The sequence below is a fragment of the Stegostoma tigrinum genome, chromosome 22 (assembly GCF_030684315.1).
Source record: "Stegostoma tigrinum isolate sSteTig4 chromosome 22, sSteTig4.hap1, whole genome shotgun sequence".
Classification (NCBI taxonomy): Eukaryota; Metazoa; Chordata; class Chondrichthyes; order Orectolobiformes; family Stegostomatidae; genus Stegostoma; species Stegostoma tigrinum.
In genome coordinates this window covers 46,375,279-46,402,046 of record NC_081375.1, presented here as the reverse complement: position 1 = coordinate 46,402,046, position 26,768 = coordinate 46,375,279, and the positions used below count along the sequence as shown (strand labels likewise).

The following is a 26,768-nucleotide window of genomic DNA, read 5'->3' as shown; positions in this document are numbered from 1 at the left end:
GTCCCGTACCACCTGTCCTTCGTGGAGAAATTTCTGAAGGGAAACACCTTTGACCACAAGGCCGTCAGGCAGTGGTCAGCACGTAGTATTCACAAGACCCTTCGGGAAAAGGAGAGGGTGGATCCCGTCGTGTGGTTCCCCACGCAGACTGCCAAAGTCATCTGGCAGAATGCCTCATCGCCAGAACTTTCAAACAAGCACAAGGACATTGCTTGGCTGGCGCTGAGAGGGGCTCTGCCAGTGAGATCCTTTATGCATGCCTGGAATCTCTGCGCCACCGCACGCTGCCCCTGAGGTGGCTGTGGGGGAGAATGAGACTGTCTATCACTTCCTTCTGGAGTGTGCCTATGCGCAGGAGGTCTGGAGGGGGATGCAGTGGTATTTGTCGAGGATCGTCCCGAGCAGCTCCGTGCTGTACGGGCTGTTTACCGCGACGCACACCGAGACCAACATCAACTGCATCTGGAGGACCATCAATGCGGTGAAAGACGCTCTTTGGTCTGCCCGCAACTTGCTGGTCTGCCAGCTGAAAGAACTGACCCCGACCGAGTGTTGCAGACTGGTGCACTCCAAGGTCCAGGACTACATGCTGAGGGACGCGCTAAAGCTTAGGGCAGCCGCCGCCAAGGCGCGGTGGGGAAAGACCATGGTATGAAACCCTCGTCCAGCATAGAAGGAAGGGCCCTATCTGATAACTGGGCCCAGCTGGCACCTTCCCCAACTGGTCAGGGGGCCAACAGCGACTGTGCGGGGAGACGATGCCGGGGTATTTTCTTTGCTTTGTTTTTTTTCTTTGTTTTGTTTTTACCTTTAGTTGGTGTACTAACCCCCTGGGTAACCCAGAGCGGCTTGCATGACTGGGTAGGTGTATAAATGTTTTCTTTTGTACATTCTATGAATAAAGTATATTTTTTTCAAATAAACAAAAGTGATGAAATGTCTGAAAACAAACCTTCCAGCTCAGTGAGCAAACTCACATCCAGAAACTCAACCTGAGCTACAAATGTTCTCAAAACTCACTATTAACCTAAACTCCTAGTCATTCATTGTGACACCAGACTCCATCCCACCACCCAAATGTCCCAATATCACATCACCAACACTGACATCTACCCTCCCTAGTCCCTCACTTACCTTCCACCCCACCTTACAGCCACTTATTGTTGCTTATTCTATCCCTCCATTTTAACTGTCATCCTACCTATTTACCCACCTGCCAACTTAACCCTCATACACCAGCGTGCCAACTTACCCTTCATCCTTATTTGCCGCCCTTCACCCTTACTCATCTATCAACCTAACCGTTTACTTTTCTGCCACTCTATCTCCTCATCTATCCACCTGGAAACTGTTTTAAAAGATATGATAGTGTCTAAGTTATGGCTAGCATTCAAAGAATTAACACACAACTTGCAACAAATTCACATTCCCTTAAGGTATAAAACTTCCATGAAAAGTAATTGAACTGTGGCTAATAAATAGAGCTAAACGTAAAATTGTAGCAAAGGGATGGGCTTGTCTTTGGAATCTTTTTGCCATAGAGAGCTGTGGGGCACAGTCCTTGTGCGTTTTTAAGGCGGGTAGAGACAGATTTGTGATCAGTTGGGGAATCACAGGTTACAGGGAGTAAGGCAGGAAAGTGCACGAGGAATGTTGGATCGAACATGACCCTATTGAATGGCTGTGCAAGCTGAAGGGGCCAAAGAGTCTACTCCTGTTCCTGTTTCTTATCATCATATGATAATCAAATAGTAAATCGGGAACAATCTAGAATTCAAGCAAAGAAGGACTTAAACACTGAAAGGAAAGTGGCAAGGAGATTGTGAGACTAGATTAGCAATTAGATTCTAAATATTTCATTTCTCTTGATATAAACCTATTCTGTAGTAATACACATAGCCAATTTAAGGCATCAGCTAGGCTCTCAATGTAATTTGATCATGTTTGCTAGTAGCTACGTATAGATATAGGCAGGGATCTATCTCTGCAGGCAAAAGGAACATGTCCAGGTATTGAGCCTTTGTTTGAATTAAATGAAGTGTGGTACAATATTACTTTCGTGCAATGCCTTGAACTCGCAGAATGAACTTGCTGAACAATCAGCATCCTATTCTCATAGAGTATAAATTGTTGCTCCCTTTGAAACTTGGTGCTATTGTGTCGGCCCTGTTATGAAGACAAAAATGTGCTCACCAGCATATAATGTTTTTCTCAGAATTACTCACTAATTGTAGGTGTATAAACAGGTAGAGATTAATTTGAGTAAACTTTAACCCATTGAAAAAGTGGATCAGTGAAACTATAATGATTAATAAGCTAACTGTATTACATACTAAATGAAATCCTTGGATTTGGCTTTACTTTTCATGGATCAAAATCCTAGAACTCCTTTCCTAAAAGCTCTGTGGGTGTAAAATTGCCATGTAGACTGCAATTTTTCAAGAAGGTGACTCACACCACTTTCTCAAGGGCAATTAGGGATGGGCAATAAACAGCAACACCCATGGACTCATTAAACAAAAATCCTGGAAATAATGGGAATCTAATGATATAACAGCAATATAACGGGAATCTAATGATATAACAGAAGAACTTCTGACTTGATGTATTATCGTCACATGCACTGAGATACAGTAAAAAGTATTGTATTGCATGCTATCCAGACAAATCATACTTTACATAAGTACATCAGGATAATAGAACAGAGTTTAAAATATAATGTTACAGGCACAGAAGGTGCAGAGAAAGATCGGAAATCAGCACAGGATCTCCAATTTATGAACACTCAAATGTTCCCGTATGGAGGCTAATTTTAAAGACCCAACATATGAACACTTCCTGTATTTATGAATGGCTGCTTTACATTATCTTGCATTGTGTAATATTTTGCATACTAATCAACTTATGAATGGACTCCAGAATGGAACCCATTCACAACCTGGGGACTGCCTGTATAAGACAAAGAGTACTGGAGACTATGTGGCAACAGTCCACTGGACCTGTTTACTTCTTTCCTGAAATTTTCAAACAGGTAGCTACAGAGATGAGGAATTAGTTTCCAATAGAGTATAGGAGTTGGGATATCATCTTGCAGCTGTACAGGACATTGATTAGGCCACTTTTGGAATAAAGTGTTCAATACTGGTCTCCCTGTTACAGGAACGGTATTGATAAATTTGAAAGGGTGCAGAAAAGATTTACAAGTGTGTTGCCAGGGTTGGAGGATTTGAGTTATAGGGAGAGGTTGAATAGGCTTGGGCTATTTTCTCTAGAGTCAAAAGTTGAGGGGGTGAACTTATAGAGATTTATAAAATCATGACGGGCGTGGATAGGGTGAATAGGAAAGGCTTTTTTCCCCAGAGTAATGGATCCCAAAACTAGAGGGCATAGGTTTAATACAAGAGGGAAAAAGATATAAAATGGATTTAAAGGGCAACTTTTTCATGCAGAAGGTGGTGCGAATAAGGAATAAGCTGCCAGAGGAAGTGGTGGAGGCTGATACAATTACAACATTTAAAAGTCATCTGGATGGGACTATGAATAGGAAAGGTTGAGAGAGATATGAGTCAAATACTGGCAAATAGGATTAGATTAATTTAGGTTTCTGGTTGGCATGGACAAGTTGGATAGAAGGGTCTGTTTCCATGCTGTAAAACTCTATGATTCTATGATTATAGGTACCCTATGCAAACTTGCTTTTTAAGAGGAAAAGTGAAATATGAAACTGTAAGCCAATTAAGCGAACATCAGTGGTACACACAATGCTAATCTATTGTTAGGGACATGGTAACAGGGGATTTAGAGAATCAAATATGACCAGAGCTCATACATTTGAGTTTGGTGTATCAATGCAAACTTTCTTGGATGTAACTGCAGGATGGGTAATGGCAGCCTAGTTAACATCATGTATTTGGATTTTCAAAAAGCATTTGAAAAGGTTGTGCATGAGGTTATCACACACTATTAGATATCTTGAGCAAAATATTAGCATAGATTAGGATTGGTTCAAGGAAAGAAAACAAGAAGAATAAATAGGATAATACAAAGCAAAGGGTGTCAGATGCTGGAGAGCTGAAACTAAAACAGAAATTGCAGGCTAAACTCAGCAGGTCTGGCAACATCCATGGAGAGAAAGCAGAGTTGATGTTTCAAGTTAGGTGACTCTCCATCAGAGCTTATAACAGCTAGGAAAATATGATATTTATGGTGAAGGCACGGTTGGGTGGTTAGGAAGGGTAGACAGAGCCCAGACAGAAAAAGATATGAAAGGGACAGGCAGACATTGGAATAATTGACAATTAGCCACGACTAACAGAAACTGAATAAGTAAAAATGAGGACTAAGAATAGGAGAGAATGAGTCAGTTGTGTTGATAAGACCATAAGAACATAAGACATAGGAGCAGAAATTATGCCATTTGGCCCATCGAATCTGCTCTGCCATTCAATCATGGCTGATAAGTTCCTCAACCCCATTCTTCTGCTTTCTCCCTATAATCCTTGATCCTCTTGATAACCAAGAACCTCAGCCTTAAATATACTCAATGACCTTGCCTCTACAGCCTTCGGTGGCAGTGAATTCCATAGATTCACCACACTCTGGCTGAAGACATTTCCCTTTATCTCTGTTCTAAAAGGTCTTCCCTTTACTCTAAGGCTGTGCCCTCGAGTTCTAGACTCTCCTACCAATGGAAGCATCTTCCCAACATCCAGGCCATTCAGTATTCTGAAAGTTTCAATTAGATCCCCCCTCATCCTTGTAAACTCCAATGAGGATAGTCCCAGAGTCCTCAAACGTTCCTCATATGTTTAGCTTTCCATTCCTGGGACCATTTTCATGAACCTCCTCTGAACCCACTCCAGGGCCAATATGTCCTTCCTGAGATATGGGGCCCAAAATTGCACACAATACTCCCAATGTTTGTAGAGCCTCAGTAGTACATCCCTGCTTTTTTATTCCAGTCCTCTCAACATACCCATCTCTGAGTGAGAAAGTTGTGGATTCATTCTTAATTCAAGGCTTGTACCCCATCCTCTTTCCACTGTCAGAGGCTCCACGTCTCAGTTGAGATTTTAAACTGAGGGCATGTCTTTCTCTTCCATAGCAGTGGGCCAGTGCTGGGGAAAAGCCATTCACCTGCTGTGTATGTGGGCAGGGGTTCATTCCGTCATCCAGTTTGTCCAGTGTGCTTCAGAATTAAACTACTTCTGTCCAACATGTGGGAGTAAGGCAATACCTCCCCTTTCCATTTCTTTGTTTTCATCCTGGGAGGGAGGGAGCAGCAGAAAACTGTTCACCTGTTATAACTGATGGCACAGGAAGTGAATTCTGGGAGGCCAACATCGTCTGGAAATGTTGGTTCAGGATATTAGAAGGGATGGGTTTGCAGACAGAAATCTCAAAGTGACATTCACTCGAATGACCAGGACCTTTATATCACTGGCCTTTAAATCTAAAAGGAGAAGTGGAACATGCCTGTTCAGTCTGCTAGAATAGATTTTAAGGCCCAGTAGGACAGATAAGCACAGAGAGACACATACCTGAATGAGTGCAGGAGTAATAGTAGTAGTAGAAAGGGATGATTTTCCTCGGAGCTAGCAGCCAATGATATCGATCACCTGAAAAGCAGTGCTTAGACCCAACGTTCTGCACAGATTGGAGGAATCCCGTCAGCATGTGTCACTGCTCGGATGGAATTTCACATTTCCTGACCCTCTGTCAGGAGCATGTGCCCCACAACCGCACATGGACAGCAGTGAATTGCACATGGACAGCAGTGAATTGCACATGGACAGCAGTGAATTGAGGGCAATGTAGGTTAGGTTATTTTATTTTTGGATTAGGATTATTCCACGGCACAACATCGTGGGCCGAAGGGCCTGTACTGTGCTGTACTTTTCTATGTTCTATGTTCTATAAATGCCAACATTGCATTTGCTTCCTGACTCCTGACTCACCCTGCAAGTTTACCTTGCGAAAATCCTGGACTAGAACTCCCAAGATTCTTTGTGCTTCAGACTTCTGAATTTTCTCTCCATTTAGAAAATAGCCCATCCTTCTATTCCTCGTAGCAAAGTGCATGAACTGTCACTTTCCTACGTTGTATTCCATCTGCCACTTCTTTGCAAACACTGTTAACCTGTACAAATCCTTCTGAAGCCTCCCCACCTCCTCAATACTACCTGTCCCTCCACCTACCTTTGTATCATCTACAAACTTAGTCAGAATGCCCAAAGTTCCTTCATTGAGATCATTAAGTACAAAGTGAAAAGTTGTAGTCCCAGCACAAACCCTTGCAGAACACCACTTGTCACCGGCTGCCATACGGAGAAAGACCCCTTTATCCCCACTCTGCTTTCTGCAATACAGCCAACCATCTATCCATGCTAGCACCTTGCCTCTATCACCAGGGGCCCTTATCTTACTCAGTAGCCTCGAGTATGACACCTTGTCAAGGTCTTCTTGAAGTCCAGGTAGATAACATCCATTGGGTCTCCTTGGTCTACCCTGCTTGTTACTTGCTCAAAGAATTCTAGCATATTTGTCAGGTGTAACCTCCCTTTGATGAAACCATGCTGACTTTGCCCTATTTTACTATGCACTCCCAAATATTCAGAAATCTCACCCTTAACAATGGGCTCCAAAATCTTACACACGACCAAGATTAGGCTAATCGGCCTGTAATTCTCCATCTTTTGTCTTACTCCCTTTTTAAACAGGTGTCACGTTAGCAATTTTACATTCCTCCTCCTTAACTCTAGCAATTCCTGAAAGATCACTACTAATGCCTCCACTATCTCTTCAGCTATCTCCTTGAGAATGCTGGGGTGTAGTCCATTTGGTCCAGATGATTTGCCCACCTTCAGGCCATTCAGTATTTCTAGCACTTTCTCTTTGGTGATAGCCACCATACTCAGCTCTGCCCCCTGATTCTCGTGAAGTTTTGGGATATTACTCATGTCTTCCACTGTGAAGACTGATGCAAAATAATTATTCAATTCCTCAGCCATTTCCTTGCTCCCCACTAATATCTATCCACCGTCATTCTCCAGTAGTCCAATGTCCTCTTTCACTTCTCTTTTGCCCTTTATATGCCTAAAGAAACTGTTACAGTCTTCCTTTATATTACTGGCTAGCTTACCCTCATATTTAATTTTCTCCCTCCTTATTTCTTTTTTTTTGTTGCTCTCTGTTGGTCTTTGTAAGCTTCCCAGTCCTCTGGTGTCCCACTGCCCTTCACTACATTATATGCTTTCTCTTTCGCTTTTATGCTATCCCTGACTTCCTTAGTCAGCCATGATTACTTCATCCTCCCTGTACCAGGGATGAATTTTCACTGCATCTCTGAATTATTCCCAGAAACGCCTGCCATTGCTGTTCCACTGTCTTTCCTGCTAGGCTCCTCTTCCAGTCAATTCTGTCCATCTCCTCCTTCATGCCTCTGTTGCATTTATTCAGCCATAATACCATTACCTCTGATTCTATCTTCTCCCTCTTAAATTACAGAGTAAATTCAATCATATTATGATTACTGCCTTCTCAGGGCTCCTTTACCTTAAGCTCCCTTATCAAGTACGACTCATTGCACAACACTAATTTAGTATGACAATGGGACTAAACAGAATAAATGTTTCTTAGTTTGTGGATAATATAAAGATAGGTGACAATGAAGGGGATGTAAAGGGGCTACAGACTGGTATTGACCAGGATGAGTGGATAAAGACATGGCAGAAGGAATGAAATATGCAAAGTGCAGAATAATACTTTAGTAGGAAAATAAATTTATAGAATAGTTCTTAAATGCTGAATGACTGGAAAACATTCACATTCAGATGTCTTGGAAGTCCTTGTGCATGATATTAGGAAAGCAAATGGTATAAGAGTGTTTACTACAAAGGAATTCAAATCCCGGGGTTCAAATCCCACCATAGCAGAATGTGGAATTAAGAGTCTAAAGATGACCATTGTCCATTGTTGGAAAAACCCATCTGGTTCACTAATGTTCTTTAGGGAAGAAAACTGTCAACCTTGCCTAGTCTAGCCTACATGTAACAGCAATGTGGTTGACTCTGAACTGCTCTCTGGGCAATTAGGGACAGACAACAATTGCTGCCTAGCGAGCGACACCCTCATTCCATGAATTAACAAAAAAATTCAAGTATTCAAGAGGCTTTCCTGCAATTATACAGGGTATTGGTGAGGCCAAACCTAGGGTACAGCCCTAGACTGCTGTGTGCAGTTTGGTGTTCTTATATAAAGAAGGTCATACTCCAGAGACAGTGCAATGAAAATTCACCAGATTGGTACATGGAAAAGGGAGATTATTTTTCATCCTTTGATCCTTTAAAGACCAAATGAAACTTAAGTTTCATGGTCTAAGCATTTATTCATCCATACATGGTGTACCCATCAAAGATGGTACATAACTCTCTGATTTGTTACAAAACAGTAACTTTATACTATTTTTATAGATAACATTTTTCTAATAAACAGTCTTACATTTACACATTCTTAACTCTGTCCAACAGTGGTCGTTCTAACTTGCATGATTACATAAGCCGATCATATTCAAATACATTACATATGATTATATTATGTTATCAAATCCTTATAAGCTCATCTACTGACTGTTAAATATGCAATTTCTGATGATCAAAATACTATCCTTTGCCTCTTTTCACAGGCCTATAGTCCCTGGAGATAAACAGTTTGAGAGTTGGCTCAATTGTAATGATGGGCAAACCGAGAACATAGGATCATATTGTACAAATAAGTCATTTCTAATTAGGTCTGATTTGAGGAGAAATTCCTTTCCTCACTGGGCATTCTTTCAAATCGATTATCCTAGTGAGCTGCATGTGGGTTCATAGAGATGTAACAGCATGGAAACCGACCCTGCGGTCCAACTTGTCCATAGCAACCACCACTAGCCCTATTTGCCAGTATTTGGCCCATATTCCTCTAAACCTAATCATATACCCATACAAATGCATGCTTACTTGTTGTGTATATTTAAGACGGAGATAAATAGATTTTTGGAAACCAAAGGAATTATGGGATAAGTGATAGCACAGAAAGTAATTTAATTTGGAATATCTGCCCTAATTTCTGAAGAAAGGTTTAGACCCGAAACGTCAGCTTTCCTGCTCCTCTGATGCTGCTTAGCCTGCTGTGTTCATCCAGCTCTGCACCTCGTTATCTTAGAATCTCTAGCATCTGTAGTTCCTACTATCTCTGAAACAATTTTAACCCCTTTGATGTGTCTACTCTTGAGGCCTGGAAAGTCTGGTTTAATCCCAGAATGTACACCTTGTCTTTTGTCTTACTGAGGCATGTCTGCCCTACGGATCTAGTGTTGTTTGTTTGTTTGTTGGGAAGGGTTGAGTTGCCCTTTCATACTTCCTAATGTGTTTTGGTGCCTCTCTGGTTTCAATTGACTGGGCTTGGATCTTGCAAGGACTTGCCCCCAACCAAAATTGTCTCTTGTGTCTGTTCAGCTCGGGCATTCCCAGCATTCTTTGTTTTTTGGCCAAGGTTGATGCCCTGTTTATTTCAGTTGCTGTGCCTATATTTCTGACCTCTTCTCTTAATGATTTCTATTTTACTTGAGCAATCACAGGCTGCTATAACAATGACCAGATTTTAAGAAAAATGTTGATTATGGAATAAATGTGGACGCAGTGACGGAAGAAGATTTCCAATCTTACAGGACAGCAGTTGGAAGGCAGAAGATCCTCAACGAAGACGTTATTCTCTTGGAAAGCAATAGGAAGCCACCTCTTTTGCTTCAAAATATCTTGCAATACAATGAGAAAGCAGGACATGAAGTGGAGGGTGCAGGAAACGGAGTTTGTTTTGATGGGAGTAATTCCATTTTGCTGAATCTCTTAAGTTGTCTTGTGGCTTTTTTGAGGCAACACAGTGTGGAGCTGGAGGGACGCAGCAGGCAAGGCAGCATTAGAGGAGAAGGAAAGTTGACGTTTCAGGTTGGGACCCTTCTTTAGGAATGGCGAGGGGTAAGGGAGCTGATGGGGTTTTTTTTATTTTCTTCTGTGGCCATTTTGGAAATATCTTTCTATTCCAAATCTGATACATGCCAATTGAGCTCTGCACAGCCTGGTGATTGGAAGGATCTTTGTTAAAGATGCTACACAACAAACCTTATTAAATTCAATCTCCTCCTCACACCTGCAGATCAATTTGATAGTTTTGAGATTTGAATGTAAAAGATAAGGAAATATGAAACTCAGTAATAACTTACTGTGCTGATGGTATCAAGTTTCATTGTGAAATCAAACAGTGTGATTTGGAGCACTTTCTTAAAGATCGTGGTAATTATTTTCTTCAGAAATGATGTTGACCTGGCAGTTCAGAGGAAATATTTGCCAGAACAATCTGTGCACCTGGTAGTGTATTGTTAAATACACCAGATAAGTATACGTGTACAATAGCAACATTTTGTTTGAAATGGAATGTCATTAATTGTATGTATTCAAGTGATGTCCCATAAAGAACACCATACAACGATGTGGGCAACATGGTGGCTCTGTGGTTAGCACAGCTGCCTCACAGCGCCAGGAACCCAAGTTTGTTTCCAACCTCGGATAACTGTTTGTATGGAGTTTGCACATTCTTCCCGTGGATGTTCTAGTTTTCTCCCACAGTTCAAAGATGTGCAGGCTAGGTGGATTAGCCATGGGAAATGCACGGTTACAGGGATACTGTAGTGGAGTGGGCTTGGCTGGACTGCTCGTCAGAGGATCGGTGTGGACTCAATTGGCTGAAAGGCCTGCTTCCAAACTGTAAGAATGCTATGATTCTAAAACATTGCACTAAAATGGTGGTTTTGGGCTTAACGTTTGATCTACGATAGGCTAATGTACCAGACATTTTGCAAATTGCAGATAAGCCTTGTAAACTTAGGATATAGAGTCAGAGTCACAGATGTACAGCATGGAAACTATACCTTTGGACCAACTCACCCATGCTGATCAGATATACTAAATTAATCTAGTCCCATTTACTAGCATTTGTCCCATATCCGTCTAAACCCTTCCTATTCATATCCCCATCCAGATGTCTTTTAAATGTTGTAACTGTATCAGTCTCCACCACTTCCTCTAGCAGCTCATTCCATACATGCACCACCCTCTGCATGAAAAAGTTGTCCTTTAAGTCCCTATTAAATCTGCCCCTTTTCACCCTAAACCAATGCCCTCTAGTTTTGGACTCCCCCAACCCAGGGAAGAGTCCTTGACTATTCACCTAATGCATACCCGTCATGATTTTGTAAACATCTATAAGGTCACCCTTCAGCCTCTGACACTCCTGGGAAAATTGCCCCAATCTGTTCAGCCCCTCTCTATTACTCAAACCCTTCAGCCCTGGCAACACGCTCGTAAATTTTTTCTGAACCCTTTCAAGTTTCACAACATCCTTCCTCTAGCTGGGAGACCAGAATTGCCTGCAGTATTCCAAAAGTAGCCTAACTAATGTTCATGACCTCCCAACTCCTACACTCAATGCACTGACCAATAAAGGAAAGTGTACGAAATATCTTCTTCACCAACCTGTCTACCTGGGACTCCATTTTCAAGGAGCTATGAACCTGCACTTCAAGGTTTCTTTGTTCAGTGACACTCCCCAGAACCTTACCATTAAACATGAAAGTTCTGCCCTGATGCAGCACCTCACATTTATCTAAATTTAACTCTATCTGCCACTTCTTGGCACATTGGCCCATCTGATCAAGGTCCCATTGTACTCTGTACTCTGAGGTAACGTTCTTCACTGTCCATTAAAACTCCAATTTTGGCATCATTTGCAAACTTATGCTAACTCTACGTTCACATCTGAATCATTTATATAAATGGCAAAGAGCAGGAGATCCCACACCTATCCTCACTAACTATATCTCCTGTGTTCATATCCAAATCATTTAACAAAGGACAAAAAGCAGTGGACACAGCCCTGCCTAAATATCTGTTAAATTCCTTCAAATTTTTTTTCTTGTTGAGCCATTATTAACATATTTGGAAAAAGACTGAGAGATCAACATTTCCTTCTATGTTTTAAATTGCAATTGAACTCCAAATTCCTGGAATTTATTTTGTTTATTTTATTTTGTCATTGTTCTTGAGGTGAGAGTCGCTAACAAGGCACGTATTAAACTAATTGTCATCATGAAATGTGAAGGTGAGCTGTCCTTCTCTTTACCCCTGTAGTCGGTTTGATTGAGCTGAGTATTTAGCTAAACCATTTCAAGCAGCAGTTAAGAGGTAAGTGCATCGCTGTGGGTCTGGAGCCACATGTAGGCTAAACTAGTTAAGGTTGGCAGATTTACTTTCCCAAAGGACAATAGCAAACCAGATTTTTTTTAACAATAGTCTGTAGTTTGCCGATGAGTATTAATTAATATAAAATTCACCTAGCTGCCCTGGTAGGATATGAACTCACATCAACTAGGGCATTAGAGCTCCTGGGTTTCTAATCCAGGAACATTACCATTCTGAGAGAGGATCACTGGACCAGAAATGTTAACTTTGATTTTCCTTCACAGATGTGGCCAGACCTGCTGAGCTTTTCCAGCAAGTGTTGTTTTTGTTCAACGTTACAATTTTGTTGGCACCCTTGGTCTGGAGAGAGAGAGAGGGAGAGACAGAAAGACAGTTAGAGCACCAAAGTCAATTCTGAGCCAGATTGTGCTGTCTCATGTACGTAGTGACCTACCGTTGTCCAACAAAGGCAGGAACATGCAAACTCCTGCTCTCCAGAGACATCTGAATGTAACCACATCCCTCCCATATTTCAGCATTGTTTTAGGTGAGTTCCCATCAAAGTTTGAGTTGCAGTCAGTTGCTACCCAGCCATCCACTCACAAGTGCACTAGATGCACTGTGAATTTTTGACAGTACTGCGCCTTCATCCAGCTATCTCCAATAGCTTCACTAATGACGTTCACTCCATCATAAGCTCAGAAGTAGGAAGTAGGAATGTTGGCTGATGATGGCACAATGTTCAATTCCTTTCACATCTGCTCCACTGCTTAAACAGTGTGTGTCCCTTTGCAGCAAGACATGGCCAATGTTCTGGCTTGTGCTGATTAATGCCAAGTAATATTTGCACTGCATAAATGTTAGGTAATAGCCATCTCCAACAAGAGAGAGTTGAACCATTCTCCCCTTGATGCTCAATGGCATCACCATGAATTCTAAATTCTCCTCTATCAACAGGCTAAGGATCACCATTTACCATAAACCCAATTGGATCAGCTACATAAATACTGTGTCTCTAAAACCAGTTTAGAGGCTAAGTGTTTTGCAGTGTAGAGTGATTGCAGGTCCAACAATGTTCAAAAGCTTGATGCCATCTGGAACAAAGTGTTTATTTATTCCATTTATTATCGCAAACATTTATTTCCTTTACCACTGTTGTGTTTCTCATTGTGTGAGGGTCGTTCAGGCTTGTTAGTCATCACCAAACTCACGTATTTATGATCAAAGGCGTGGGTTTACCTGTATAAATCAAATGGAAGGACAATGAAAAATGCAATTAACACAGGTTTCAGAGTTTGAATATTAAGTGTGTCTTTTTAAAATGTATGGTAAACATCAATATGATATAATTGAAGCTAAATTTCATAAATGGCTATTAAGAAAGCAAGTCACTTGCTATTGGGCATCAGTGGGCTTAAACTCTCCAGGTTCCCTTTACAGTTGCTAAATTCCCAAAATGACCAAAGATTTTTTTGGGACATATGGGGTGATTCTCAACATGGCACTGGTCTGAGTATTCTGCAGGCTAGAATGAAATGTTCATTCTGTTCACATTGATTTCTGGATTGTATCTTCTCTGGTCAATGTATTCAGGTTGAACCTATTCTTTTGGGGACAAGATTTCCTTTGGCCTTGATTGTAGAGAGAGACACAGTGCTTTGATGTACTGATCTTGCCGAGTTGTGCACCTCATTGTACTTCCTTCCTTTTCCCATGTTTGACACCTTCCTTTCTGGAGTTGCCCCAGTTATGTTGTTTTCTGATTGCTCTATTCAGACAGTGAAAACAAACAAAACTTTCCTCAGTCAGTCCATAGGCAGAAAGATTTGATATGAATGCATATTGTTTATTTTCCCTATCACCTGGCTGGGAGTGGAAGACAATGGAACTCCTGATCTGTTGGCTCCTTGATTATATCAAACCATGGATGTCATTGACACCCTTGCCAAGTTGGATCTGGTATGTGAAGTGATCAATGTCTTTGTTGGGTGGGATTATTTTTATTAAACAGGGCCCCTCTTCCAAGAACTATGATCTTTACCTGAGGTAAATCTTGATGAATCTTGCAGATGGTGCCAGCTGTGTGGACTATGTATCAGTGGTGAAGGTTTATCATTTTAAACCAAAGTTAACCCAAGGTTTGACAACACCTTCCAAACCACCTCTGCCACCTTAGAGGATAAGGGCAGCTGAAGCATGGGAATGCCTTCATTTTGAAGTTCCCCTCCAAATTTTCAGTACATCACAACATATAAACAAAACAAAGAACTACAGATACTGGAGATCTGGAAAACGTAAAAACAGAAATTGCTGGAGAAACCCAGCAGGTCTGACAGCATCTATGAAGAGAAAAGAGACTTAGCATTTCAAGCCCAGTTCTGAAGAAGGATCACTAGACTCAAAATGTTAACTCAGCTTTCTTGCCACAGATGCTGCCAGACCTGTTGAGTTTTTCCATGAAAATATATCAACTTACCAACTTAATGGAATTCTTTGAGGATATGACAAAGTTGATTGAGGGTAAGACTGTAGATGTCATATATATGGACTTCAGTGAGGCGTTTGATAAGGTTTCCCATGGCAGGCTGATGGAGAAAGTGAAGTCACATGGGGTCCAGGATGTGCTAGCTAGATGGATAAAAAAACTGGCTGGGCAACAGGAGACAGAGGGTAGTAGAAGGGAGTTTCTCAAATTAGAGACCTGTAACTAGTGGTATTCCACAGGGATCTGTGCTGGGACCACTGTTGTTTGTGATATATATAAATGATCTAGAGGAAGGTGTAGGTGGTCTGATCAGCAAGTTTGCTGATGACACTAAGATTGGTGGAGTAGCTGATAGTGAAGGGGACTGTCAGAAATTATAGCAGAATATATATAGACTGGAGAGTTGGGCAGATAAATAGCAGATGGAGTTCAATCCGGGCAAATGCGAGCTGATGCATTTTGGAAGATCAAATTCAAGGGCAAACTATACAGTAAATGGAAAAGTCCTAGGGAAAATTGATGAACAGAGAGATCTGGGTGTTCAGGTCCATTGTTCCCTGAAGGTGACAACGCAGGTCAATAGGGTGGTCAAGAAGGCATATGGCATGCTTTCCTTCATTGGGTGGGGTATTGAGTACAAGAGTTGGCAGGTCATGTTGCAGTTGTATAGGACTTTGGTTTGGCCACATTTGGAGTACTGTGTACAGTTCTGGTCGCCACATTACCAAAAGGATGTGGATGCTTTGGAGAGGGTGCAGAGGAGGTTCACCAGGATGTTGCCTGGTATGGAGGGTGCTAGCTATGAAGAGAGGTTGAATAGATTAGGATTATTTTCATTAGAAAGATGGTGATTGAGGGGGGACCTGATTGAGGTCTACAAAATCATGAGGGGTTAGACAGGGTGGATAGCAAAAAGCTTTTTCCCAGAGTGGGGGACTCAATTACTAGGGGTCATGAGTTCAAAGTGAGAGGAGGAAAGTTTAAGGGCGATATGCGTGGAAAGTTCTTTACACAGAGGGTGGTGGGTGCCTGGAACGCGTTGCCAGCGGAGGTGGTAGACACAGACATGTTAGCGTCTTTTAAGATATATTTGGGCAGGTACATGGATGGGCAGGGAGCAAATGGACACAGACCGTTAGAAAATAAATGACAGATTAGACAGAGGATATTGATCGGTGCAGGCTTGGAGGGCCGAAGGGCCTATTCCTGTGCTCTAGGTTTCTTTGTTTCTTTGTATCACAACTCATTCATCATGGCAATATTAAAATAACACACTCCCCTCCAGCTCTGTGGGAGAACTTCACAACATGACAGCAGTAGATCAATACTATAGTTCACCATTCCTGATGTGCTAGCTGGGCCGTACCTACACAGTTTACCAGTGACATCAATACCATGTGGTGGAGTAAGCCAAAGTCTCCTCTTGTTATAAATGAGATCTTTAATGAGACAGCTATGTCTTAAATTGTCGCCTTCTGATATAAGGTACACCAAAACATTCTGAATGGCAGTTTTCATAATCACACTAATGCAACTTATTAACAAGCCTTTGTGAGCTATAGTTGAAACCTTTCAAAAAGCAAATGATACATTTTCATAAACTGATATAAAAGTGGGCAACTGATCTTTATTACGAAGACTCTCGGACTGAGGGACCCTGAGAGGCTGACTCAAATAGCTCAAACGACTGATGGAAAGATTGTTGAACTGTGAAGTGTCATATTGGACTCGAAACGTTGCTGTTTCTCTCTGCACAGATACTACCTGACTTGCTGAGTTTCGCCAGCATTCTCTGAATCTGTTTCATGTTTCCAGCATCTGCGATATTTTGCCTTTACTTGAATTATCCCCAGTGTCCTGGCCAACATTTACCCACAAAAACAGACCAACTGTCATTTATCTCATTGCTGCTTGTGGGAGCATGCTGTGCACAAAATGTGGCTGTTACATATCCAACAGTGTGACAGTGAATACTCTGTGAAAAAAACTTCATTAGATGCATCAGTACTTTGAATCATCTGGAGATTATAAAAAAATGTGCCAGAAATGCAAGTCTTTCTTTCTTGTCCTTGCTTTAAATACAATCCTCTGAGGAAATGAAGGCTTCATCGGAGATTCTAGATTACCTTACAGACAGCCTTAAATGTATTCCATTCATTTACTTCAAACTGGGGGAATTCTAGGATTTGGCTGACTAGATTTGGGCAAAGCCTACTTCACCCAATCCCTTCATCTGTGTCCATGTGGAGTGCTATTTCAAACTGCTGTCACCTTCAATCATTGCAACCGAAAATTAGATGATTGCTATATTTATAGCGGGTATCTGTTCAGCATGGATGAGTTGGATTGAAGGGCCTGTTTCTGTGCTCTATATATGACTGTATAACTCTAGGTACAAGATATTGGAAATTTGTGATCTGTAAGATGAGTTCAGAGCCCATGTTTATTTTTCAACATCAGCATATCTATGTGATGGATGTAGGGGACAATAATTTGTTTCAGTGACTACAATAAGCTCTCTATTTTACAACATTCATGATACAATATGGATTGCCACGGTGCTATTGCCAGTTTTCTTTTCCTTTCATACAACACTTTTTGGTAATCCTGTTGTCATTTACAGCTCATCTCGACCAATGTTTTGCTCCTTTGTTTCTCCAAAACATCCTTCCCTCTTGCCTTACCCCATCATTCCTTTTATTGTGTTTTGACCAGTGTCTAAGTGACATTCCCTGATGACTTACTAGTTCAATTGGAATGTCCCACTCTCCAGAGTAAGGGAATGGAGTGGGGGAAGGATGCTGAACTAGATCCCCTTCATTATTCACTCAACAAGGTTAGTTTAAAAAGGAAACCTTCCTTATGGATTAATTTCCACCAGACCCAATGAGCTTATGTTTTTAAAGGAGTCAATTTAACCAGGTTTTCTTAGGCGCTTCAGAAAAGCATTCATTTATTCAAAAACTGAAGGTGAGAAGAAATATTAAAATAACACACATACGCATAGAAATAAGGTAACTTGATAAATGATAGAATTTTTTCAAAATTCTATAGATTGATCTCTGAGTTTCAGGAAGAGAAGACAATAGGCTGTTACGGACCTTTGTACTGCATGATATCAGAAGCACAATTTTAAATAGGCAAACAGTTAATTTATGGAGGCTTAGCTTCAGTTCAAAGACCATTGTCATGTTTCCTTTAAAGTGTGGTTTCATTTAATTTTTGTTTTCCATCAAAGAGAAAATCTTCCTTTCTTTTTATTTACAATGTAAGGATGACTCAGGGTTTTCTCAGCTGTAACCTTCACCCACTAACACACACAGGCCAGGGTTCAAATTGGCCTTTATCCCCTGTTCATGTGCATTCTTTGAAAGAGAAAAAAATAAATATTATGTTCTCTTCTGACTCATCATTTACTATTTGAAAACTCATCAGGTTCACATTTCAGATGGCAGTGCATTTCTCCCTTTGATGGCTTTCTCTTTGAAGCTTCCTAGGCACCTGTCAGATATGACATTCCATGTTCTCACTTGATGCAAGGTATTATCTACATATGCCTTCCAGACAGTTATTGAATTATATTGCTCAGAGTTACATTATCAGTCATTTCTTGTCTGTTAAGTCCTCTTTTGAAAAAAAAACATGTTGCCATTAAAAGTACACTTTATCTGGAAGTGATCTGGGACTACGATCGCTGGTCAGGACTCCTGCCTTCTCCTTATCCAGATCTCCAAGGTGTACCATCTTGCCCTCCTCTCTTTCCTCCTCAGTGCCTGTATAAAATCCGAGCTAACTTTAACTATTATCAGTTCTGATGAAGGCCACAGACCTGCTGTTACCTTTTGTTTTTCTCTCTCTCCACAGATGCTGCCTGACCAACTGAAGTATTTCCCGCATTACCTCTTTCCAATTGTACTGCGTACGTTATCTTTTTTCCATATTCAACTATTTTTATTATTTTCGCTTGTCCACTATATTTGTTCCTTACTCCCAAGCTGGCACTATGCCAGGAAATCATGCCACCCATTCACAAACTGGTTAACTCCTTGACTGATTGGCCATGGTGAGACATGAAGTTCTCTCACTTATAGAATCATGCAAGACAGAAAGAGGCCTTTTGGCCCACCACTCCTGATGATGCCTCTGAAAAAGCTACCAAATTTGTGCCACTGTTCTTTTTCCCACAGCCCTTAATAACAGTGGAATATTATTGGATGTTGTTTATATGGACTTCCAGAAGGCGTTAATAAAGTCCTACATAAGAGATGATTGATTCATATAGAAGCCCGTGGATTTCAGGATAAATTACTGATGTTACAGGGAAGTGGTTGAGTAGCAGTCAATAGAAAGTAGGGACAATGAGTAGATACTCAAATTGGCAGGATGTGACCAATGCTGTAGCACTAGGCTCTGTGTTAGATCCTCAATTACTTACATTATTTATTAATGGCTTGGATATTGGCAGAGAAAGTCATATACAATTTTGCTGATACATAATGTTAGATGGCATTGAACACAATGAAGATGACTGCATAAAATTGCAATGGGATATTGATAGACTGATGAGTGGGCAAACTGTGGCAGTTGGTTTCAATGTAAGCATGTGTGAGGTTTTCCATTTTAGACTGAAAAAGAATAGACCAAGGTAGTTTCAAGATGGACATCCAAAGACACCTGGATGCCCAGGTACATACATCTTCAAAATGTCACAAACAGGTACAGAAAATATTCAAGAACAGTAACGAAATGCTGGCCTTTATATCAAGAGAATAGGAGGACAAGGATGCAGAAGTTATGCTGCAGCTATACAAAACCTTGCTTAGGCCTTGGAATGCTATGAGCACACCTAATGAAGGATTTGTTGGCCTTGGCAAGGAGTACAAAGTATGTTTACAAGAATGATACATGGAATTCAGGGGTTAAGTCATGAGAAGAGATTATACAAATTAGGCCTGGTTTTTCTAGCATTTAGAAGGTTTAGGGGTAATCTGATCAAGGTCTTCAGGATATTAAAAGAAAAGGACAAGGTACATAGAGATAAATTGCTTACACTGCTTGGAGATTCTAGAACTAGAGCACATACTCAGAGAATTAGAGCCAGGCCAATCAGGAGAGATGTTAGGAAGCACCTCCGCACACAAAAGTAAGCAGATGTTTGGAACTCTTTCACAAACAGCAGTGGATGCTGGATCAGTTATTTATTTAAGATCTAAGATGGTTTTTTAAGCAAAGGTATTATCAGATATGGACCAAAGGCAGATATATAGAATTAGGTCACTAATCAGCTACGATTGCATTGAATGGCAAAACAGGCTCATGGGGCTGAATGGCCTACTCCTGCTCCTATGTTCCTTGCTTTAAAGTAATGAGGGATGCACTTATGAGCATTGATTACTTTTCAATGGCAACGAAAGAAGCCATGCGGTTGTGTTTAGTTTACTCAAACAGAACTTTTTCAATATAATTCTGAACATTTAACAAATTATATTTTAAAATGCTAAAACAAAATACATTAAATACTTTGTCTTCGGTACAAACCAAAGGAGATCAACTAGATAGTGAAGTTTGCAATGGTTTCAAAATTGTGAAAGTTCTGAGAAAGTCAATAGGAAAAGATTAAACATTGATTATAAGAGGAAAAGGATGGAAATGGTTAAATAGATTTTCCTCTTGTAGATGATGATTAGAATGAGAAATACATTACTGCTGTTGAGCAAAGGGCTATGAAGTAATTTGGAAGAGAATTAGTTTAACAGCAGAAAAAGAAAAACCTATTAAATAAAAATAAGGAAAGAGCAGGGAAATTAGATTAGAATAGATACTTTCAAGTAAGTGCCAGTGATGATGCATGATGCATGATGAATTGAATGACTTACCTTACTGCTGTGATATCTAGGACTGAATCTTGTTTTATTTTTCTTAGTAAGTTACTTAACTTTCCTTCCTCTCTGTCTGCCTTAATCTGTCTTGTTCACACTTACACTTTTGGTCATGCCCCCATCATTCTTTGCTTCTTCCTGTTTATTGTTGTCTCTCAATCCTGACTGCTCGCTTGCTTCTCTTCCAGAATGTACCTCACACACTCCACAGTGATCTTCATACCCTTCGGTGTTCTTCCTGTCCAATTAGCTTCCAGAAACAGTTCTCGATCTAGCCTTCCTTTGCTGGTGGGGTTTCCTCCACTTTTTGTAACCTGCAGTCAGTCAATGCTTGATGATCCATTACAGTATTCTAAGAGTCCTCAGCAACCACCTACAGTTCTGTCTTCAGCTTCTCCTGCTGAGCGACTGCACAGTATGTGAAATATCCAATTACATTGGTCCATTTGTTTTCTTACTCTCAACCAAAGCACTTGGGAAGTGTTCTGTGCAGGCTAGAGGTTTTGCATTCCATTGATTGCTCTCTTGTTATGTCTGGAACTAAGCAATGATTACTTGCAGATGACAGGTTTAGATGACAGTTTCTTTGCTGAATTGAGAAAATTGCTGTGTTTCTATAAATTGTGGCTGGTTTACATTATAATGCGTTCTCCAAATACCAGTCATGTGTGAGGTAATAGAAGCTTTGCACTAGTTTGACCCAAGTCCTCTAGCCTCACTTCAATTCACTGCCTTGTTGTAGTTAAAATACTCATTGGGCACTATAGCTCCAGCGAAATAGATCTTGCCTTTGGTCTAACGCTTCCCGAAATACCCTTTGATTTGACTGTAGCCTCTATCTTGGATACCAGCTGCAAACATCCAAGGTATTTTCTTCCCTGAGACAGCTGCATGAGCCAACACAAGGTATGATTAAGTGTTAGACATGGCATTTTTCACTTTGATTTGTTCCAGTTGGATTAGAATTCTTCTGGTCGCTCTGTGTAACCACATATTGCAAAGGTAATTAAGTTTTGCTCTGTGCAGCATTTCTAACAAAACCGTAAACACATTCTTTTACTGCATGTTCACAATTTCAATAGAAAAGCATTGGGAGAGAAATTTTCATGAACAGCTGCCCTTAGCAACCAGAAATATTCTTGTCCCCAAAGGGTTTTCAAGTTTTCTTTTCTCATTACACGCTAGTTGGCTGGGGAGGTGCTGGGAGTGTGTCCACATGATTGTAATTCACCTTTACAGTAATGATGAACTGGCTTGACTAAATCTTATACACTGCAACATAAGTAAAGTTAGAGAATAATGTGGAAATCAATTAATCTTATATTAAAAATGTTGAGAAATAATTTCTGCCTCAGACATGATCAAATCTATCAAATCCTGCACAGAATTTAACTGTGGATGTGAGTGCAGAGGAGGCAGATGTTTTCTGAAGATGTTTTATTTTATTGTACTATTTTCATTCTCTAAAGTAGATTCTCGCCACTAACCTGTCTACTTTTTGCTTAACTGCCCCAGTGTTAACAAACATTTACTACTTGTAGGTAAAACCACTTCTGCATGTGCTAGGTCAGAACATTAGGATGAGAGTAAAGGAAGAGGAGCTTCAATAAGCCATTGCACAAACAGATAAGCTTACTTCACCAGTCCAGGAGCTTGGGCAGAAGAATGCTCTGCTAGCCCAAGAGGAAAGTGCTGTAAGTTCACCCTATGTCAAATCTGTTGCACTCGACAGGTGTGTTACAAAAAAGCAACTGAACCTTAAGTCACCGAGACCCCTTTTGGAAATTCATTCCCAAAACAAATTTCTCCACCTCTCGACTTCAGTTTCCTCCTCAAGACACTTTGTACAATCTATCTCTAACCAAGCTTTTGGCTATTCGACCTAATATGTCCTTCTGTGGTTCAGTGTCATTAATGCTTTTGTGAAGTGTCTTGGAATCTTAAATTGCATGAAAGGCACAACACAAAAATAATTTCTGATGAAGTAAAGTGATCAACGTGCATCTTAGGACAACTATTTGGATAGACATTGTGCTTACAGTACTTTGGCCCACAATGCTTTCACTGACCTATTAAGTAACTAGTTCAGTTCAGTGACTCAGTAAGCCATTGATTGATGGATAGATTTGCTGTTATCATGTGTAACAAGATACAGTAAAAAGTGTTGTTTTGTGTGCTATACAGGCAGATCATACCATACAAAGTGCATCAGGCTGGCAGAACAGAGTGCGGAATAGTGTTACAGCCACAGAGAGAAATCAAAATTAACATTTTAGAGGTCCGTTCAAAAGTCTGATAACAGCAAGGAAGAAGCTGTACTTGAATCTGTTTATATGTGTATTCCAAACTTTTATCTATTCTGCCTAACGAAAGAGGGTGGAAGAGAGTATAACCAGTGTAGAAGTCAACTTTGTTTACATTGGTTGCTTTTCCAAGGCAGCAGGAAGTATAGATGGAGTCAGTGAATGGAAGGATGGTTTGTGTGATGGACTGGGCTCTGTTCACGACTCTCTGTAGTTCCTTGCAGTCCTGGGAACAGCAGTTGCTATACCATGCTGTGATTCATCCAGGTATAATGCTTTCAACGGTGCATCTATGAAAATTAGTAAGAGTGTTTGAGAACATGCTGAACTTCCCTACCTCCTGAAGAAGTAGAAACATTGTTGTGCTTTCTTGACCATTGCATCGACATGAGTGGACCAGAACATATTGTTGGTGATCATCACTGCCAGGAAATTTGTCACTATCGATCATCTCCACTCAACACCATTGATACAGACCGGAGCGTGCCCCCGATTCCACTTTCTGAAGTCAATGACCAATTCCTCCAATTTGCTGACACTGATGGAGAGATTGTTGTCTTTACACCATATTGTTAAGCCCTCAATCTCTTTCCTGTATTCTGTCTTGTCATTGTTTGAGATCAGGAATGCAATGATGGTGTCGTTAGCAAACTTGCAAATGGAGTTAGTGCAAAATTTGGCTACACAGCCGAGAGTGGGTAAGGAATACAGTAGGGGGCTGAGAATGCAGCCTTGCGGTGTTGAGGATTATGGTGGTGGAAGTGTTGCTGCCTGTTCTTAGTGATTGCAGTCTATGGTCAGGGAGTCAGGGATCCAGTTACAGAGGGGAGAGCCGAGACCTAGGTCTTAGAGTTTAGAGATGAGCTTGTGTGGAATCATATTGTTGAAGGCAGAACTGTAGTCATTAAGTAGGAGCCTGACGTATGTATCCTTGTTATGCAGATGTTCCAGGGATGAGTGTAAGGCCAGAGAGATGGTGTCTGCTGTGGACCTGTTGTACTGATAGGTGATTTGCAAAGGATCAAGGTAATTAGGTACATGGAGTTGATGTGAACCATGATTAACCTCTTGAAGCATTTCATAATCTTGGGTGTCATAGTCACAGGCAGTAGACGTGGAGGCATGCTGCATGATTTTTCTTTGGCAACAGGATGGAAGCAGGTGGGGACTTTAGAGCATAGTGAGGAGAGGATAAAGATGTCTATGAATATTCCCGCCAGCTGATCCACACAGGATCTGAGTGTGTGGCCTGGGACTCCATCCTGGCTGGTTGCTTTCCAGAGATTCACTCTCAAGAAGGCCGATCTAACGTCTGTAGCAGTGACCATGGGTACAGCTCCATCTGAGGCTGCTGGGATAGGTGCCATCGTTTCACTGATCTCCAGCTCAAAGTGAACGTAGAGTGCATTGAGCTTGTTGGGTAGAGATGCACTGTTGGCCACAATTCTGTTTGAGTTCACTTTGTAGACTGTTAAGTCTCACAAACCTTGCCATAAGTAACAAGTGTCTGTGTGATTGCCCTGGATCTCAAACGTAGTCTGTGATGGTAGTGGCATACTCATTTAGGTTGACCTTGTTTCAAAGTGTTTGATTATAGTACCCAGAAAGGTAGGTTCAGATACAACACCTGAGCTGCATAGTCTTCCTCTCCTTTTACCCTTTCCTGTCCTGATCGGACCAGCTCAGTATTCTTTGGACACTGGCAGTTCTCTATGCCTGGCCCAATAACCTCTTGACATGTGAACCTAGAATAGGGCATGTAAGCATCCCTTCAAGACTTAAAGAATAGTTTTCCGGGTTGTCAAATGTAGGAAAATAATTAACAGAAAAAAATAACCAAAATGTTGACCATTAACGCAAGGTGTGAAATAAAAAGGGCAGGAGTTAATGCTTTAATTGCTGGGACAGGCATCGTCTGGGAAACTGTGTTCAATTTTGGATATCACTCTCGAGGAAAGATATATTCAAATTGGACAGATTACAGGGCAGATTCAGCAAAATGTTTTCTTTTCTTTAATTGTTTTCATGGGATGTGGGCATCGCTGGCAAGGCCAGCATTTGTGGGTCCATGTTTAGATCCCTCAGGGGGACCAATTCATCCGTGATGCAACAAGCTTATGCTCTAGCAGTTTACTGACTGCTCTGAGGGACCTGGTCACAAACTGTTGTTTCTTCCGTCATTGAATTGCCTCCTTCTGATTCCAGCTGCCAGTCATGCCTAACATTTTGACTTCCTTCAGTCGCAGATTCTGTTGTTGCTAAAAGGATGTTCCTGTGCCTTGTTTTCAGCATCGAGTCCAACCCTATAATGAGGCAGCAACTTCAGATTGAAGCTAAACTCAAGTGCAGCCCAAACAAGAACATCAAAAGGGGACAATGGTGCTACGCATTAATGGTGGGGAAGATTGATAAATGAGACATAGAGAAATGTTGTAGGGGTAGAGTTAATTGGGATGTAGGAAGATGAGTTTAACTTCCTGGTCCTGAAGTTTCCTGGGAGACATTGGTTTGGGGCAGTGAGAGTAGTGGTGATTGCTTTCAATCCTTCGGAAAACTGGCAGAGCAGTTTTAGTGGAAAAGCTGGCAGGACTATTTTCAAACACACAACATTCACTTATCTCATGAGCCAACAGAGTGAAGGCTGGCTGGTTTTTGGGTGAAGACTCCAACTGCTCAAGGTCAGAGCAGGAGAACAGAGGAGGGAGACGACTTAACAGAAGATGTGCAATGCGCAGAAGAAACAAGGGTGATGTCAAAAAAATTCATAGAATTCCTACAGTGTTGAAGCATGTTGTTTGGCCCATCAAGTCCACTTCAAACCTCTGAAGAGTTAGAGTGTGGTATGCACTGCCTGGAAATATGATACAGGCACACCCAAGAGGGCACTAGATCATTATCTGGGGAGAAACATTGCACAGGGTATTGGGGAAAAATAAACAGGAGATTGGCACTAGGCCATGATGCTTGTTTTAAAATCTGGTGGAGAAACAATGACCTGAAAATCCCTGTTTTGTGTTGTAACAATTCTCTAATAAACTTTGTAACATGGATAATTTGAGAGCAATCCAGCTCAGTTGGTCAGACCTGCGGAATGATGCCAGCACATCAGGTTTGATCCCTGTTCTGACTGTAATAGCTCATGGATGCCCTCAGATTGGCCCATGCTTGAATTGGCGAGGTGCCCTCAAGCCACGATTGTCTCTGCCATAGAAAATGATGCCAATGACTCTTCGCAGTCTGTGTAATTGCTTCTACTAAGATTCAAAAGCTACCCATCAAAAAGGTATTCAAAATTAACTTGCTGAATAGCTTTGATCACAAGATATGAAATGTTCCCACATACCATGACTGTGGATGTCGCCCACATCACCCACACCCTCACCTTCATCTCCTGAGGGCTTTGATGATTACCAGGATGAAAGTGGTACTTGGAAGGATGGCACCTGATTTGAAAACTGCTCACTGTGCCTTACCATACAGTGTTCACAATTCAATCTTGTGTTTTCTTAAAGGCCACAAACCCTGACATTACCATGGAGATAAATCAAGTGTGAAACATGGCAGATTATTCTTACAGCTGGTGGAAACTTTGTATTTAATGTAGAGGTTGCAAATAAATGTTTGGTGGTTTTCCACAGGGGGGTCAGTTGGGCTAGAACCCATGCACCCCCCAGATCTATAGCTGGCTCCATCCCTAGCGCTGAGGTCAGAGAGGCTCCAGTCAGTGCCAGGAACCTGGAGACCTATGGCTGGCTGCAGCGTCTGGAGGAATGTCAGAAGGGGGAGCAGTAGACCAGGCCCATGGATCCAGCTGGGACTTGGCAAA

General features: G+C 41.2%; 1 protein-coding gene across 3 annotated transcripts in view; it reads left to right on the top strand.

Moving 5' to 3' along the window:
- The window catches only part of LOC125463787 (myosin-16), a 298,842-nt gene that overhangs the window by 41,019 nt on the left and 231,055 nt on the right, over window positions 1–26,768 (top strand). The window contains exon 1 of one of the 3 annotated variants that reach the window (XM_048555489.2): window positions 21,516–21,545. The exons of the other annotated variants lie outside the window; for them this stretch is intronic. Coding sequence (XP_048411446.1) covers window positions 21,531–21,545 — 15 coding nt within the window. The 5' untranslated portion in view covers window positions 21,516–21,530. Of the gene's footprint in view, window positions 1–21,515; window positions 21,546–26,768 lie in introns of those variants that run through there. 3 annotated transcript variants of the gene reach the window in all.